We start from the raw sequence: 18,916 nt of genomic DNA, 5'->3' as shown, positions 1-18,916 counted from the left end.
CCCAAACACGGCATGGTTACATTGTTTAATACAGAGTTCTGGTGCCTACTATCCTTCGGGATTCAGCATCAGATCAGTTCGAAAAAAACATTACCTCAAAGCTTCTTCTTCGTCGTTTATTCCCTCATTTTACTTACCCCTTTAGGGGGGAATTTTATCCATTTCACTTAAACAGATAATTTTTAATTGTTATCGAGAACTTATACAGCTATTTTCATACTTTTAAGTCCAAAAAAAATTCCACACAAACTTTACCCCCCATTTTAAATTGTAATCGAGAACTTATGCACCTATTTTCATACTTCTTAGTCCAGAAATGAGAAAAATTCCATACAAACTTTACCCCCCATTTCACCCCTTTAGGGGGGAATTTTATTCATTTCTTATTTTTTTATTTTTTTCTTGTTTTAACGTTTATTTCAGGCTCTAGTCCCATATACTTCATGTTAGTAACAGTATTATAATGATAATGTTAGTAGTTTAATTAATTACGATTGAATTACATTTTATCAAAACAATAAAAAAAATAGGATGTCAGAGTTCTAAAATTAAAAATAATACAATAATAATAACAACCTATTTAGATTCACCTAGATAGATAATTTTTAATTGTAATCGAGAACCTAGGTATACACCTATTTTCATACTTCTCTAAAGTCCAGAAATGAGAAAATTCCATATAAACTTCACCCTCCTATTTCACCCCCTTAGGGTATGAATTTCTAAGACCCCTGTACCAAATTTCAAGTTTCTAGGCCCAGTCAGTCAGTCAGTCAGTCAGTTTCTTCTTTTATATATATAAAGATAGATAATGACTAAATTATTTTACAGATGTAGCATAGGTACTTAATGGTTTTCCATCTTAGTATTCATCTGGATAACTTAGTATTAATCGTGCTCTCTCAGCATCAGCACCCCTCGTGCAGATGTTTTGACATTTAGCATTAAATGATAAAGTTTCACATAATCATTATATCATAACGAATATTAAAATGTCACTCATTTAACCTCTTCGTCGCCACAAAACAAACGAAACATTGATAATTAAACAAAATGACGCGCTCTGTACGCCACAGAAAAACCAGCGACAAATCAACTTGACTTTTAATTGGCCGATCGTAAAATCCACCAGATCACGAAATTCCTAGGCATATCGTGAAATGGCGCCATTTCATGTTATGCCTTCGTGATCTCCCTACACTGGCCACATCAGGAATTAGCGGCGTTTCATGATATGCCTAGGAATTTTATGATCTGCCTAAACGTCACTAGGCAAATCTTTAAACGGTGAGTTTTGAACAATATGGCGAATGTCCCTTAGCAAATCATGAAATGGCGCCATTTCACGATATGCCTAGGAATTTCGTGATCTGATGGATTTAACGATCGGTCGCCAACATAGATGACCGAGGCGTGTGAGGCATTCCATTGGCTGTCACGACTTGATGTACTGGCGGTGAAGAGGTTAAACTTTCGATGCGGAAGGGTGAATTGATGCGTACGCATCTACATACAATATTGTTTTTGTATTACAAAATGTGATTCGATGCTGATAGACGTGACTTCACCCTATCCGACTATGCTCGATGGTAGCACCAACACGCATCACACTGTAAGTTACTAATCCCCAACGTTACATGTAAAATTATTAAAATATTTAACCTTTTATTGGGATAGACTTGCTAAAGTTGGCATCTTAACAACTACCACTACTTTTTGCCCAATGACTTCTCTTATAACTTAATTTATACATATATCAAGTCGTATATTAAGTATTATTTTAATAGCGCATTCAATGAGGGCTATCGCGTATGAATTCGCCGCTAGGGGCGCCAGTGTAGCGTGAGGTCTCCGAAATGTCAAATCTCATAGTTTTTGGGTGAGCTATGCGGGTTTATTTATAATTAGAATAATTGTGTGGATATTTTGCAATACCTGAAATGAATTATAGCAAATAGGCGTTCCGGAGCAATGAATGTCTGTGTTTTGAGTCAGTTTTGTCTTTCGGAAACCTTTGTCCTCCCTTTTTTCCGAACAAAACGGGGACTATGCAACACTGTGGCATGCTCGATATTTTTACGGTACCTACGGTTTTAAGATGTATTAAATATGAGTTTAATCTATACATTGTTTTCACGCCCGTAGTAACAGACTTTGAAAGCCAGACTTAAAAACCTCACGCAACAGTGCGCCATCTAGTGAGACAAAAAACGATAGCCCTCATTCGTCGCTATTAATAAATTTGTTAATCAAACCACATCAAATATATATATATATATATATACTGTAGTCTTTGACATCAAACGAATGACCATTTTAGTTGAATGAACAACTCCGACGCGAGCGGCACCGGCCGAACGTGTCTTGTGATTATGAACCATATTTATTGTTTATTTTTCCTCGCTGGTAAGTTGTGATTGGAATTTTAAGATTAGTCATGGTAATTATGCGGATAGGTAGTCATTATTTTATATTTTATTAAGCACAAATACAAATATCTTTGTTTTGCATTGAAATGCAATGAAATTGGTGTTGCAGTAAGAATTATTATGTAAAAGTTACAAGTGTAATCCTACTTACTGTGTTAATCTTTAGTGTGAGTTCTATCATAATGTTTTGAGCTTTACGCCAAATAAAATTGCCTGAAAAAATAGCATCTTTAAGAGAAGGATACTTTACACCTACACGAGCATGTTAATTATTTGTGTTGTTTTTAACCTTCAATGTAATCAGGAGAATGTTTAACCTGTTTTATCTTTACATACTATGTCATCTAGAATTAAGTAATTTCACGCCGACTATACGCATAGGTCTTTTAAACTAAACGACGGGATTAAATGCGGTGTTCATCCTCAGTTAGATAAGTTCCGAAAACCAATTTTAGGACCCATTTGCAAATTATTAGAAAATGGCAAAAACGGAACCCTTATAGTTTCGCCATGTCGGTCTATCTGTCTGTATGTCTGTCCGTCCGTGGCTTTGCTCCGTGCTGCATGCTATTCCCCTACACCACCACTGGACAGGGGTCTAGACATGAATTTCTCCTATGCACCAACATTTCAACTTGCTTTTTTAAGCAAGCAAGCAAGAGAGTTTTCGTTTTTGCATAGGAGAAATTCGTGTCTAGATCCCTGTCCAGTGGTGGTGTAGGGAATAGCACGCAGCACGGATTGCTGAGGACCTGGGTTCGATTCCCAGCGCTGGTCTATTTTATTTGGTTCTGTGCATCCATGTTTCAGCTTATGTTTTCGTGTGAAATATATAGATTTCATGGGATGACCGTAAAAGTAACAAAAATTTGGAGTTGAAATAAAAAATACAAAAAGACTCCAAAAAGTAATCTTAAGTAAAATTTTATATTATATAGTATTTTATATAATTTTGTATATCACGTGTACACGTGGACGTTTTTAAAATAAAAGTGTACCCTGACATTTTTTTGGGTATATTTTATTAAACTATAGGAATCGATGGCGCTCTTGATTCTGTGTAGGAAAAACCATATTTACATAAAAAAAAAACAAAAAAAAGAAAGGGTAAATACACTTTTTTTTGAAAACGCTCATGTGTTGAATGAACTTTTTCATTTTTATTAGTCGATCTAAATTTAATATTTATCGCATATGAATAATACGGAACGCTGCACTGACGTTGTCCGACACACACTTGGCAGGTTTTTATAAAAGTGTAGGTAATTATAGTATAGGTAATTTTTTGACGATCAGATAGCCTAGTAAGTTAGAGAACTTGACTACGAAGCTCGAGTTCCCGGGTTCGATCCCCGGTCGGGGCAGACATTTGCATGCAAAAAAAATTACAAACGTAACTTTGTTTCTCGAGTCTTGGATGTTTATGTAAGTATTTAAGTATGTTTTTTTCTATTTAAGTATGTTTATCCGTTGACTAGTAGGTACCCATAACACAAGCTTTGCTTGCTCTGGGAGTAAATCAATTGTTATGAAGTGTCTCGTGATTTTTATTACCTAAATATATTAATTTGATAAACATTTCTTATCTTTCCAGTAGCTTACGGACTAAGTGCAGTTTCAGCGCAAGACGGGTAAGTACCTATATGCCACGTTGCTAAGACACAACATGTCATGTCGTGACCCCTGATTATATTTATCTCGTTCGGTATATTTTTATTACAGTTATTACTATTCTCAACCGATGTTATTTTAGAGCCGGCCATAGCGTCAGTAATGGTACAATTTCTCTTGTGAACCTTAATTGAATAAAGACCGGTTTCACAAATGACATTGTGTTATTTAAATCAACCTTGACGATGGTCAAAGATCAGCCAAGCTCAGTTAATAATATATGCATTTAAAACAACAAAAATGTGCATCTTATTTGTCATTGATAAAAGTACCTAGATACAACCTACAAATACAAGTATATAAACAACAATGAAATCAAAACTATTTACATAAAAATATCCTAAACATAAAATTCCTACATAAAATAAAAATGAAAAACTAATTATTTAAAGTAGCCCCTTAGTCAATGACGCTGAGATGCTGGCAGTGGTCCGTCTTTGAATAGCCAAGCTAATTCTTTGTTCTAGGAAGCTGCTAGCTCTTTGGTCCTAAACTTTAAGATATTTCTTTAAAACGCTTCAACGCATTAGGACAATATGAAAGAATGCGGGAGTATTTAAATATTCAGGACTCTTTGAGTTAAAATGACCTAACCATAAAAAAAATATTTTTAATACAAGCTTTTTTTGCTGACTGTACCTTTTGTTGACTGTACGTGCATTGTCACCCAAACTACATTTGCGTACCAAGTCGATGCTATTTGACCGTCGAAGAGTGCCGTCCTGCGGAGACGACCCTGGCTGGACTACCAGGATGTTACTACCAGATTATTGTATTGTCACGCGATTTACATAGATAAGTATTCCAAATTTCAAGTCAATCTGACTACTGGAAGCTGGTCAAATTTAACTTGCAAGATTTGATTACAGACAGACAGACAACGGGACAGGTGAAACTAAATAAAAGCTTGTAATAACGTCTGCGGTATAACAGTTTCCCCTATTATTAATACTTAATACTTCTTTACTTTAAAGGAAGACGTGTTAAAGACATTTACGACTTACTTGTTCACAAGAAAAGATCCAACTTCGGTTAGCAACAATAACTTACCTATGAACTAAAATAATTTCCTTGCTCACCCGCGACCTTACGATAGCTAAGCTTATGCAAAATATGCGTGTTCATGCAGTTCCTCCACCTCCACACTGTAAGAACACACACAAATCACACAAACCCATCTATCACCACCACCACACTACACTGACGCGTTTCAAACTCAACCAGAGCTCATCTTCAGAGTGACACAACCGTACACCATGCTACCAGTTGTTAGACTAACGATCCAAACCACCGTTTTAACTTGTCACTGTAACTCCCCAAGTACCCACATACGTTTTATGAAACAAAACAAAAACTACCACAAATTATTAATAATTTTTTGAAACCGTCCTTCAAAACTACCTTGATTTTATTTATTTACTGTCAAGGCATGTTTTATTAACTACCATTGCTGAAATTAGATCCAAGCCGTAGCAAGGGAGATGAAACTAAATTTACCTGCTCATTAATAATAATTAATAATAAAAAATAATAATAATAATAATTATTAATTATTAAAAAAATAATTAAATAAATAATTATTAATTATTTGCATATTTTGCATAAGCTTAGCTATCGTAAGGTCGCGGGTGAGCAAGGAAATTATTTTAGTTCATTGATATGGACCTCCGCAAAGTAACGCCTGATTCAATAAATAACTTACCTATATAAGTTAGTATATTGTACAAATCAGTAAATAAAAATAATAAAACACAACAGACATCTCAGTTATTAGCTACCCTGCAGACAAACATTTTGTGCCGTATTACATAGCCACGAAAGCTTGCATTATACCATGACACTGCTTGTACATTCTGTAATAGACTCATGATGATGATCTGGATAGTAAAGTTATATGTCATCCTCAGGCCAGCATTAGGCTGCGTGTTGCCCGAGTACCCCAAGAATGGCATCTACACGGTCTTCAACAAGCCTGACGCCACCCCGGGGCAGTCCTACGACACGGTGGTCTTGAGTCTAACCTGCAACCCCGGGTACAGGGTGCTGGGAACGACGATCACGGCATGTTCCAACAACACGTGGTCGCAACCCCTGCCGCAGTGCACCCGTAAGTTAAGACTGGACCGAGTATATGATGCGCTCTCGGATTATCATCCTACTTAATATTATAAATGCAAAAGTTTGTATGTGTGTGTGTATGTTTGTTACTTTTTCACGCTAAACCAGCTGGACGGACTGGAAAAATAACTGCTGGGCTAAGAGTCATGAAATTTGGTATGTAGGTAGCTGGACTTCTGTAATAACACGTAGGCTGCTTTTTATCCCAACATTCCCACAGGATAGGGATAAAATCTCGAAATAACAACCGTTGGGCTTAGTTAGAGTCGTCAAATTTTGTATATATGCAACGTCAATGAAAACTACGATGTAAATTTTTGGGAGTTCTCACGGGAATTTGGGAATGTCGATAGCTACATCTGGAATAAAATACATACACTACTTTTTATCTCGATATTCCCACGGGCGGGATGTAGGAGTAACGAAATTTAGCCCTGTTGTTTATAATGCAACGTTTGTAAAATCCCAGAATTTCAATTCAACTGCTGTATCTAATGATTTACGCGTACGAAGCCGCAGGAAAACACTAGTTTACTAGTATGTTCTGTAGCATTCCAAATAAGCGGTTGTTCCATTTGCCAACAAACAAGCGTCATGCCGTCGGCCTCTTGCCATCATCACGTGCTAGCTCAACCAGCTCCAACATAGACGATAAATAACTACCGATTAAAATGCGATTATTTTTAGCCAAGTTTCATCATTTGTCCTGAAAAAAGTCAGGGGCACCTTACCTTTGTAGTTACGTATTATTGTAGTGCTTTTGGCTTACTTATGCTTTACTTATTTCTAGAATTCTGCAAGCTGACACCACACACAAGCGTCACTTATTACTGTAAAGTAACTGGTGATCATCAGCTAAGCGGCCGTCGGTTGTGCAACGAGTATGAACCTTCCGGCACAGTCGTGGTGCCGGAATGCAAACGTCCCATCTACTACTACAGCGGCGTTCTTCTGAACATGCGCTGCGTCGATGGCTCTTGGGACCACATCGCCGTATGTCAGCCAGGTACCATTAGAAGTGTCGAACGGTTAAATTGGTCATTCAAGATGGAGGTCAGAGGAATTGTAAATTCAAGAAAGGGGGGGCAAATAATGTTATAACAAAACGCTAGATGGCAGTAGAATTGAATAAGAATAAGAATAATTTATTTGCTATTGGCAAAAACAGTTATATAGTACACAATTACAAGTTATGACAAAACAAAAAAATAAATTAAGCAATTTCTTGCGAATTGCGAAATTTTGTTAATTATAATTAACCATTCCAAATTTCTACTCAGGTGATCTTGCTCTAAAGTTTTTATTTGTAAATATTTTCACTAGCTTTTGCCCGGGGGTTTTGCTTCACCCATGTGGCATGATAACAAAAAATCACTATCCTTTGTAAACATAAAAAATCCCATTAAGATTGTTTTTTTTGGAATCTTTTTGTAATGTTTATTTCAATTCCAAAGTTTTTGTTACTTTTACGTTGTTTTTTTGTTTTTTTTTTGTTGAAAGTAACAATAAATTTGGAATTGAAATAAAAAATACAAAAAAACTAATCTTAATTTGATTGCTTAATAACGACATCTCTTATCTGGGTGAGCGGTTAGTTCCAATGGGGTGCTGTAAGTTTCTCGATGAGGACTACAGCATAGATGTCGCTAGTGTCGCTGCTTAAGTGACTAAATAAGAAAACAAACAAGCTGAGATATGTGGTGCATAGGAGAAATTCGTATCTGTATCACTGTCCAGTGGTGGTGTAGTGGTATAGCACGTGGCACGGAATGCCGAGGACCTGGGTTCGATTCCCAGCACTGGTCTTATTTTTCTGGTTTTTCTATGCATCTATATTTCAGTTTGTATTTTCGATATAAAAAATCCCTTCTAAATGCACTAGTTTGGCTTTGGTTTGTGTTATACCGGGTGGGCCCTGTAACAGGAGCAAAAAATTAAAACAGGTTCTGCTACTCAAATGTAACTACTTTAGTTCTGCAACTTTCAAAAATTAGGTAATTTTATCATTATTTTTATTCCAAACAAATTAAATGGTATTTTCAATGTACGGCATCCAAAAGCCTAAATGACATCGCCTGTCACGTAAAATGCCGGATTTTGGAATACCTACATTGCTTGTCCAATTAAACTTTAAACTATAATAAAAATCATAATACAAGTTGTTTTCAAAAGTTGTAGAACTAAATTAGCTCAAGGTAAAGAGTGGAAGCTGTGGCTTAATTTTTTGCTTCTATTACAGGGCCCTATGTACATTGGCAGTCAGTCACAGTAGTTTTGTATTTGTAGGTTGTAGGTAAACTTTTTAATGTACATACAAGTATAAAGAAGCAAACATTATTTACTTCAAATGTTGAGTTAATATACAAAGGCCAACTTATCCCTTTAGGACCAGTCAACCTTTGAATGAATGAGAGGAGCATTTATTTAGGGATCAAAGAAAAGTGAATTTAAAAGTCGGAAAGAGTAGACTGCTGGACAAATATATTCCTCCTGATCCAAAGCAGTCTGAAGCCAATCATCGATAAATAAATCCAGGTCGTCCCGTCATTATTATTTCCGTCAGGCCCTACCCCGCCGTCGCCATCCGTCCTGTGGTACCCACTCTGTAGCGTTTTTAGCCCTCTGCAGTAAGTCCGCAGTGGACGCATTCGGCTGACGCAGCCGGTCCAATCCAACTTCAACTTGGCAGTATAAATTTACACCTACATCGACAATGCGTGTTGTAGAACTCAGCACCGTGTTCTCGAGTCTTTCAAGACTAATTACAACTGTTAAATTTAGAATGCGGTACACCGACACCCAAAGGCGAGCAGCTGATCATCAACGGCGTCAGCGCCAAGCGGGGCGAGCTGCCCTGGCACGCCGGCATCTACCTCAAGGCCTTCACTCCGTACATGCAGATCTGCGGCGGTTCTCTGGTCTCCACGACGGTCGTCATAACTGGCAAGGATCGTTTTACCTTAAACGTTTATTTCTATATACTCATCATATCTCTTCATCTCACAGAACATAAATTAACAATTTTCGAACAATTCAACCTTTCATCAATAATTTCAATAATTATAATTATGATATTATAATGCGTCACATACCTAACAATAAATATAGTCAACAACCAATAGTGAATGTTTTTCCGTCGTATTTTGTCGAAAAAAAACGTATTTATCTTGCTTTCTCAACTAGCTTACTGAAGTTAATTGAGACAGCATGATAAATACGAACTTATCCGACAAAACCTATATTATATATATACTAGATGAAAAAGACTGTCGTACTTTATCAAAAAATCTGACGTATATTCCCATGCTTAATATTATCACAAACGTACTTTCACAGCTATTCTACGTATCGGTATCTCTAGTAGATATTTCTCCTAAATCTTATTTGCCCAAATAACTATGATGTCTCTGTCTCATAATCAAAGAAATTAGATCTAAAGGGCCCCATATACTTACGGTACGATTCGTCTGTACGATCGATCTGATGAAAATCGATGAATCGTACCGTGTGTGGGGCCCTTAAGAGGTCACAATGGAGAACGAAATGCAAACCTGTGACACCTGTAGCACGTGATGACGTGACACTAACGCCACTTTGATGGGATGACTTTGACATGTTTACTTCGCAACGCACTTATATATACTTAGTAATTTATTCAAGTTTATATTGAAAATACTCGATAATCAGAATTTTCCGCCTCTGAAAATTGAACGGGAGGTAGCTTAGAACCAGGAGACGGACATAGGCTATTTTTTATCCCGATATTCCCACGGGATAGGGATAAAATCTCAAAATAACAACCGCTGGACTTTGAGCCACGAAATTTGGTTTGTGGGTAGCTGGACCTCTGGAATAACACATAGGTTACTTTTTATCTCGATATTCTCACGGGATAGGGATAAAAATCTTGAAATAATAAGCACCGGGCTTAGAGTCATGAAATTTAGTATGTAGGTAGCTGGACGTCTGGAATAACACATAGGCGACTTTTTGACCCGATATTCCCACGGGATACTTACCTAGAGATAAAATCTCGAAATAACAACCGCTGGGCTTAGAGCCATGAAATTTGGTTTGTAAGTAGGTAGATGGACCACTGGAATAACACATAGGCTACTTTTTATTTATTCTGATATTCCCACGGGATAGGGATAAAATTTTGAAATAATAACCGCTAGGCTTAGAGTCATGAAATTTGGTATGTAGGTAGCTGGACGTCTGAAATAACTTATAGGTGAATTTTAGACCCGATATACCCACGGGATACTTAGGGATTAAATCTCGAAATAACAATAGCTGGGCTTAGAGCCATGAAATTTGGTATGTAGCTAGTTGGAACTCTGGAATAACATATAGGCTACTTTTTATCCCAATATTCCCACGGGATAGGGATATACACACACAAACATCACGCCTATATTCCCAAATGGGTAGGCAGAGCACACAAAATTTTACCGCTTCGGAGCCACTTTTAGCAATTTTAGGTTTAAAATTTTACAAAAAAAAAAAGGTACAATTTAGATAAAATCTCGAAATAATAACCGCATAGAGTTATGAAATTTAGTATGTAGGTAGCTGGACGTCTGGATAACTCCTAAATAAATAAAAGGATACTTTTTATCCCGATATTCCCACGGGATAGGAAAAAAACTTGAAATTTCAGCACTGGGTTTAGTCTTGAATTTTGTAGTTGTTCACAACACAACCTCAATGAAGACCACAATATACATTTTTAAAATTTCCATGGGAATTTTGTAAAATCCCGAAAATTTCAATTGCGACTACCAGACCGAACTCAACTCAACTATGATAACTCAAGAACAGCTGGACCAATTTTTATGATTTTTGTGTTTTTGGATTACCTTTATCAGGAATAGGATAATAAATATTAAAAACATTGGAAAATTCACGAAAAAATAAAAGAAAAAACATTTTCCCATACAAAATGTTCATGGGTTTCGTACTGTCAAACATTTAATGGTTATCCCGTCGATACGGTAAACTGAGTAAACTCTACCCTCAAATTAAAGAACGTATTCAAATAAATTGGACCCGCTAGATGGCGCAGTTGTTTGGTATGTTATCATAATTTTAATGTAGTGTTTTTTCGGGCAGGACAACGTCTACCGGGTCCGCTAGTACCTACGATTTAAATACGATTAAAAAACAATTTTTCGCTAGATCTGTTTAACCCTCTGATGACATCTCTTTGCAGCGGCACATTGCTTCTGGGTTGACGGGTCGGGTCTCCAGTCGGTCCAAAACTACGCTGTGGCTCTGGGCAAGCTCTACAGACCCTGGAGCGACCCCAGTGATCGTGGTGTGCACAAGTCTGACGTGAGTTTCTGCAAAACATTGATAAGAGCTCGGAAAGGGGGAGCTGTTTTGAGAGTTTGCTTAGCATGGACATGCTCTGACATTTAATAATATTGTCCTATGATCTTTTTATCTATAATTGGATATTAAACGCAAAAAGAAATGCAATGGAAATGGAAAATTTAGAAATACTGAATCATTTGTTACAATAAAATGATACCTATACAGAAACTTTAGAACAAATTCAGAAGCTTAGTCAGTACTTGTTTGGAAACGTATTGCCATTTTAGTTACTACTAAATATATTCAATTTACTATAGGTGTCCCTACAACATTTGAAGAGTTCCCTCGATTTCCTTAAGATCCAATCGTCAGATCCTAATTTGGTGCTTATGGGACCTAATTGAAGACATTCCTAGACGAAAGCAAAAATATGGGTATATTTTGAAATCGGTTCATAAATGACGGATTTCTGAAGTAACAAACATAAAAAAAATACAACCGAATTGATAACCTCCTCCTTTTTTGAAGTCGGTTAAAAACGCACTCAGAATAGCAAAATATAGTGTAGAGCAAAGAGTATTTGTTGTAGATGATCCGAAGTAAGATCGACCTTCACCGATTTGTTAACGGGATAAGAATAAAATATGTTTCTGAAGAAAACCCATATGGGTTACAAAAAAAATTTTCAAAAATATAATTTATGAAAATTATAAAAAATCTATTGAATATTTGAACTGGCAAATTCAAATGATTTATTCAGTAAATAGGCCGCAATGGGCACTTTTACACGTCATTTTTTTAAACTACCAGCGCTTTCGGAAAGACCATCATTGCCAAGAAGAATGCGCCGCAAGAAACTTGGCAGAAAGTCATTTTTTCATAAAAATATAATTACAAATAAAATACTTAAAAACTATATTATACAATTAAAGAAAAAAAAAATACAAAAAATAATAATAAAAGAAATACAGGGATGTATGGGGTCCCTTAGTTACAATACTAAACACTAACTATATCTAAACTATATCTATGTACGTTCAGTGGAAGTGTAGAATGCTTCCACCGTCATAAATTTTAAAATAATAATAACAATAATTTAGTTCTGAAATATACATTTCAGGTCAAGTAAACATTAAGCTTTTGGATTTCGAAGGCAAGTTCACGTCTGCCGCCCCCAAAGTTAGCTCACACGCGTTCCATCCCGCTAATATAATAAATGCGAAAGTTTGTAAGTCTGTTTGTTTGTTTGTTACTTCATCACGTCTAAGCCGCTGAACCGATTTAGATGAAATGCGGTATTCAGATAGTTTGAGTCCCGGGAAAGGACATAGGATAGTTTTATCCCGGAAAATTTAATAGTTCCAGCAGGATAGTGAAAACTGAATTCTGCGCGGACGGGCTAGTAATAAATACGGTTTGATGACCGGATGGCTGAGTGGTTAGAGAACCTGACTACGAAGCTTAAGGTGCCGGGTTCGAATCCCGGCCGGGGCAGATATTTGTATGAATAATACGAATGTTTGTTCTCGGGTCTTGGATGTTTAATATGTATTTAAGTATGTATTTATCTATATAAGTATGTTTATCCGTTGCCTAGTATCCATAGTACAAGCTTTGCTTAGTTTGGGACTAGGTCAATTGGTGTCAAGTGTCCCATGATATTTGATATTTATTTAAATAAATAAAAAAACTATACAATTAAGCTTTTGCGCTCTGTCTGTGTGCATGGACATAATTTTAAATTAATCTTGTTTATCAGGTCAGTGACATTAGAATCCCAGTTCGTTTCATGGGGGAGCAAACAAACTTCCAGGATGACATCGCGTTGGTCATCATGTCAACACCGGTCGTCTACGTCACTTACATACGGCCCGTCTGTATCAACTTTGACGTAGACTTTGACAACAGACAGCTAATAAGTTCAAATATGGGAAAGGTGAGATATATAATTTTAAATTTAATTTCCGAGGTCCGAAGCTAAATTAGCAGTGGCAGCATATAGGACCTAAATTTGATTTGGGTAAGTTTTGCCAGATTCTGTGATCATTCACCAGGCATAAGAACATCGATTTTTAATAGATATTAATAAAAAATGGCCAAGTGCGAGTCGGAATCGCGCACCGAGGGTCCGTACTGTAAGGTGCAATTAATAGGAACGTATGGGTGCGAAAGAGACAGAATGCGTGAGTTTAATTGATGTAAAACAGAGAGGTATGCACAGTGAGCTTGAGCGATGAATGAATGGAAAGATTAGTCTGTTATAGGAGTAACGTAGTGTGTAGGAAAGAGACGGATGAGATTAACAATAAAGCATTATGGCGGATCCCGTGTTTGATTTCTTACATGGCGCTGCGGACAGGAGACTGTCAGGGCGGTCAGGGGGGAGGGTGAGGTCAGGGGGTTGATTTCTTACAGTACAAAATTTTACGTGTGTGAAAATATACGCTTTAAACGGCCGTATCATAAATATTAGCAGAGCCCTAAGCAAAAGCTTAAGCTCGCATGGCATTTCTACTCCTCCTGTTAATAGTGATGTATGGGTACGAGTATAAGGGCCAGTATGACGGACTGCATTCTAATTGCAACGTTGCTGCAACTGCTGGCTGCCCATATATTTTAATCGTAGCTGGCGTGCAATGTAACCTTAAGAGTCGCCAGTAGGTACGCTCGCCGCATTTTAATACAAAAGTAGTTTCGTTCTAATTTACAAACAACACACTGAAACAAAATAAAACTTTGCGACTATAATGGGAGCAGCTATTTTGATGCTTATAATTAGTTTTCGTTCATAATTCAATGTAACAAAATAAAATCACACTAATTTTAAGTTTAGTATGAGAAATGGAAATTCGTTATTGTTCTTTTCCGTTACATTTTATTTTAACCAAACTTAATTATAATGGCTGCTCCCATTGTAGTAAAGTTGCCAAAATGGCAAAAACGGAACGCTTATAGTTTCGCCATGTCTGTCTGTCTGTCCGTCCGTCCGCGGCTTTGCTCAAGGACTACCAATGCTAGTAAGCTGTAATTTTGCACGGATATATAATATAACTATGCCGACAAAATGGTACAATAATTTTTTTAGGGTACCCCATAGACGTAAAGCAGGGTTGATTTTTTTTTCTCATCCAACCCTGTAGTGTGGGGTATCGTTTTATAGGTCTTTTAAAACCTTAGGGGTTTGCTAAGACGATTTTTCGATTCAGTGATTTGTTTGCGAAATATTCAACTTTAAAGTGCAAATTTTCATGAAAATCGAGCGTTCCCCCCCCCCCCCTCTAAAATCTAAACTTAAAAAAATTCAGTATGGTAGTAAGTATATCAAAGTTTCAAGGAAAACTTTAACTATATTTGTTTAAGAATTATTAGTAGTTTAAGAGTAAATACCAGCCTAAGGTATAAAATATACCTATAAACTTGGAAGATTCCGTATATAAAATACGAAATCCTTAGAAAAATTTTACTTAATTTTTTCGTAATGGCTACGGAACCCTATTTTGGGCGTGTCCGACACGCTCTTGGCCGGTTTTTATCTGTTGTGCTGCTTGTAAAGTAGAACGAAACTACGTTTGTATGGGGGTCTTAATTTTACTTTATTTCGGGACAGAAAACTAGGTCGTTGCTGGATACGCTTTCGAAGACCTATGTACCACCTCCTGTTTGAATAAATTTCAGGTGGTGGGATGGGGGTTGACTGAAGAGGACGGCCTCTCCGGTTCTCCTGTGCTGAAAACAGCGGAGATACCATATGTAGACATTCAGAAGTGCATCTCGGACCTGCCCATCAGCTTCAGGTCTCATATAACCAGTGACAAAATTTGCGCTGGCTACCTGAACAGTAAGTATTATTTATTTTGTGCTGACTCCAACAGGAGAAGACTTCAATGCGTTGTATACAGGATGTAACATTCATCGGTCAGTATAGGAAAGTCTGAAACACTGTCTGAAACTATAATAAGACATACGAAGATCTGTTTTTAGGAACCATGTCATCGATTTTAGTTACAAGAAAGATTACATTCATACATTAAAAAAATACTTTTATTCAGCTCGCGAATCAAACGTCGAAACGTTTTGAAAAAGTCACACCAATTTCAACCATTTATAGCCCCCCCTACCCCCTCCTTTTTAAACGAATTGTATTTTGTTCCTAAATCAAACCGCATGATCCCTCCCCCCTAAATATGTGACGTAATTTATATATAACCCCCTAACGTCATTGTTCACAGGTCACGTAAACTTATGCAAGGGTGACAGCGGCGGCGGCCTGGTGTTCCCGGACACGGATCTAGGCATCCAACGCTACTACCTGCGAGGGGTGGTGTCCACGGCGCCCACCAACGGCCACCGCTGCAACATTTACACATACACCAGCTTCACGCACGTCTTGAAGCATGCTTCGTTTATAAAAGGTCGGTTCGCTGCAGGTGAAAGAAAGATGTCTATGCGAACTGAACCGTCTAACTGGTTTTTCAGGAATGCTCCACATGTTAGATTGCCTTGCAATGACTCCATTTTCGGTTGAGTCGCCTTAAGGGCCAAAGACACTAGGTCCTAGCTTTTGTTTACTTGATTTTAGTTTTTTAATTTTATATGAGGTGCTTCATAGTGCAGTCGGGAAAAATCCATTATGGATAACTGGGAAAGGAGGACCCAGGGATTCTCATCCGTTCAAAAACCCGGCTGCACGTCTTCAACTCCCTGGAGTTTACTGCGGTGAAGAGAGGGTTGGAGGAGTTTCTCATATACCCACAGAGTCTTCAGTAGTCAGAGCTTCGTAGTCAGTCGTCAATCTTTAAGAGTCATGTTACTGTTCCAGAAAATGGTTTGGGGCCTGATGGACGTCAGTCGTCCCCGGTCTCCTGCGACATCAACCCTGAAGCGGCCCACTGCGTGTCGACCACAACTGAGCGGCCGAGGGAGAGTGGGCGGGGTGGACCGGTTGTATCCCGACCATTAGACGCCGACCCGAGGAGCGATCCCCCTTCAAACCACGACGAAAAACCGATGTCAATGTTGCGAGACAAAATAAAGTTAATATTAGGAAAAATGTAAGTACTTATGAAGCCGTGGTGGCCTAGTGGTTTGACCTATCGCCTCTCAGGCAGAGGATCGTGGGTTCAATCCCCAGATCGCACCTTATTTATGGAATAGGGGGCAATCGAGCAAACGGATCGCCTGATGGAAAGCGATTACCGGCGCCCATGGACACCTGCAACACTAGAAGAGTCACAAGTGCGTTGCCGGTGTTTTAGGTAGGAGTACGCTGTTCCTATGAGTTTTTCCAAATTCGAAGGAAACATCGTGAGGAAACCTGCACAAACCTGCGAAGCAATTCAATGGTGTGTGTGAAGATCCCAATCCGCATTGGGGCCGCGTGGGAACTACGGCCCAAGCCCTCTCGTTCTGAGAGGAGGCCTGCGCTCAGCAGTGGGACGTATATAGGTTGGGACGATGAATAAGTATTTGCTCCTCAGGGTAATGTACCCGTAGGGTGACAAAAGTAACCCTCTTACTAGAGTCCTGCCTCACGGGACGTCATGCGAGCATGGCTAGCTCTGGCATCTTATACGAAACTAGCTTTTGCCCGCGGCTTCGCCCGCGTGGAATTCGATTATCGCACGCTGTTCCCTCGGGAACTGCATTTTTCCGAGTACAAAGTAGCCCATGTCATTCTCTGGCCCATAAACTATGTCTATTCCAAAAATCACGTTGAGCCGTCGCTCCGTTTCGACGTAAAAGACGGACAAACATACAAACACACACTTTACAATTTATACCTAATAATTAGTATGGATAAGCCAGAACTATTTTTGGTTCCAGGAGGGGAGGGTAGCGGTAATACTGGTGCTATACTGACAGCGGAGACCAGCGGAGTGGAGGGGGGTCGTCTACGCTTTAACTACGACAGCAGTGCACGGCTAAAGGCAGAAACTAAAGGCTTGATTATATTGTGAATTATAACTTTTCAATTTTTGCTATACCCGCGTTTGGGTGTTATTATAGGTTTTATTAAATTGGATAGTTTCCAGGGAAAGAAAGTTTTTTTTTTGTCGGATCCCTTAGATTATCAACAAATATTGGACACGTCAATGAACTAATAGTATATTGTGTCTTAAGGGCGGCAAGTGAGGTATTAAATAAATAAATAAATAAATAAATATCATGGGACACTTGACACCAATTGACCTAGTCCTGAACTAAGCAAAGCTTGTACTATAGATACTAGGCAACGGATGAACATACTAACTTAAATACATATTAAACATCCAAGACCCAGTTCCGGTTTTCAAAAACGCTTGAACAAATATCTATTTATTAGTTAATAAGTGCCCAAATGCCAACTTTCATAAAGAACCATCGATTTATCTTCGACAATGATGATCTTCCATATAAATTTTCATCCCTATTTCACCCCCTCACAGGAAGAATTTAAAAAAACGCGCTAACAAATATCTATTTATCTCTTATCACGTGCCCAAATACCAAGTTTCATAAAGAACCATAGATTTATCTTGGACAATGACGATCTTCCATATAAACTTTCATCCCCTATTTCACCCCCTCACAGGAAGAATTTTTGAAAACGCGCGAACAAATATCTATTTATCTCTTATCACGTGACGAAATGGCAAGTTTAATAAAGATTCATCGATTTATCTTCGATAATCACGACCTTCCATATAATCTTTCATCACCTCACAGGTCGAATTTTCAAAAAAGCTCAAGCAAATATCGACTTGTTTCTGATTGAGTGCCTAATTGCCAAGTTTCATGGTTTTATCTTCGACAGCGACGAACTTCCACCATATAAACTTTCATCCGCTATTTCAACCCCTGAAAGCCTCTTTATCGCGATAAAAGATATAGCCTATGTTCTTTCCCAAGGTCTATTCTATCTCTGTACCAAATTTCATCAAAATCGGTTCAGCGGTTTAGGCGTGAAAGCGTAACAGAGAGACAGACAGACAGTTACTTTATCATTTATAATATTAATATAAAAGTATGGATTTCAACCCTTGTTTTCATAATCTTGATCATCAGTCGGTAATCCTACTTCCTACTAAGTAATATTATAAATGTTAAAGTTTGTGAGCGAGTGAGCGAGTATGTTTGTTACTTCTTCACGCTCAAACGGCTGGACGGATTTGGATGAAATTTGGCAAAAAGTTAGTTCATAACCTGATTAAAACATAGGATACTTTTTTATCTCGATATTCCCACGGGATAGGGATAAAATCTCTAAATAACAATCGCTGGGCTTAGTCATGAAATTTGGCATGTAGGTACATCTGGAATAACACATAGGCTACTTTTTATCCCGATATTCCCACGGAATAGGGATAAAATCTCGAAAGAACAACCGCTGGGTTTAGAGT

The 18,916-nt window shown here is 37.9% G+C and overlaps 1 protein-coding gene across 2 annotated transcripts; it reads left to right on the top strand.

Moving 5' to 3' along the window:
• Positions 1–2,298: 2,298 nt before the first annotated feature.
• Positions 2,299–17,572, top strand: LOC141442819 (transmembrane protease serine 12-like). Of its 2 annotated transcripts, none has more exons than XM_074107933.1 (11): positions 2,299–2,406; positions 4,024–4,060; positions 6,008–6,207; positions 7,009–7,224; positions 9,000–9,161; positions 11,434–11,555; positions 13,297–13,473; positions 15,213–15,375; positions 15,767–15,949; positions 16,357–16,588; positions 17,361–17,572. In XM_074107933.1, exons 1-11 carry the CDS (start codon positions 2,325–2,327, stop codon positions 17,371–17,373), a joined length of 1,587 nt encoding a protein of 528 aa, XP_073964034.1. In that variant the 5' UTR covers positions 2,299–2,324; the 3' UTR covers positions 17,374–17,572. The 2 variants fall into 2 exon arrangements, with proteins under 2 accessions (XP_073964034.1, XP_073964035.1); XM_074107934.1 differs by having other exon boundaries at positions 2,310–2,406; positions 4,027–4,060.
• The last annotated feature ends 1,344 nt before the right edge of the window (positions 17,573–18,916 follow it).

Source organism: Choristoneura fumiferana, chromosome 26 (genome assembly GCF_025370935.1).
Source record: "Choristoneura fumiferana chromosome 26, NRCan_CFum_1, whole genome shotgun sequence".
NCBI classification, from domain to species: domain Eukaryota; kingdom Metazoa; phylum Arthropoda; class Insecta; order Lepidoptera; family Tortricidae; genus Choristoneura; species Choristoneura fumiferana.
This window is presented reverse-complemented; position numbering and strand designations above follow the sequence as displayed.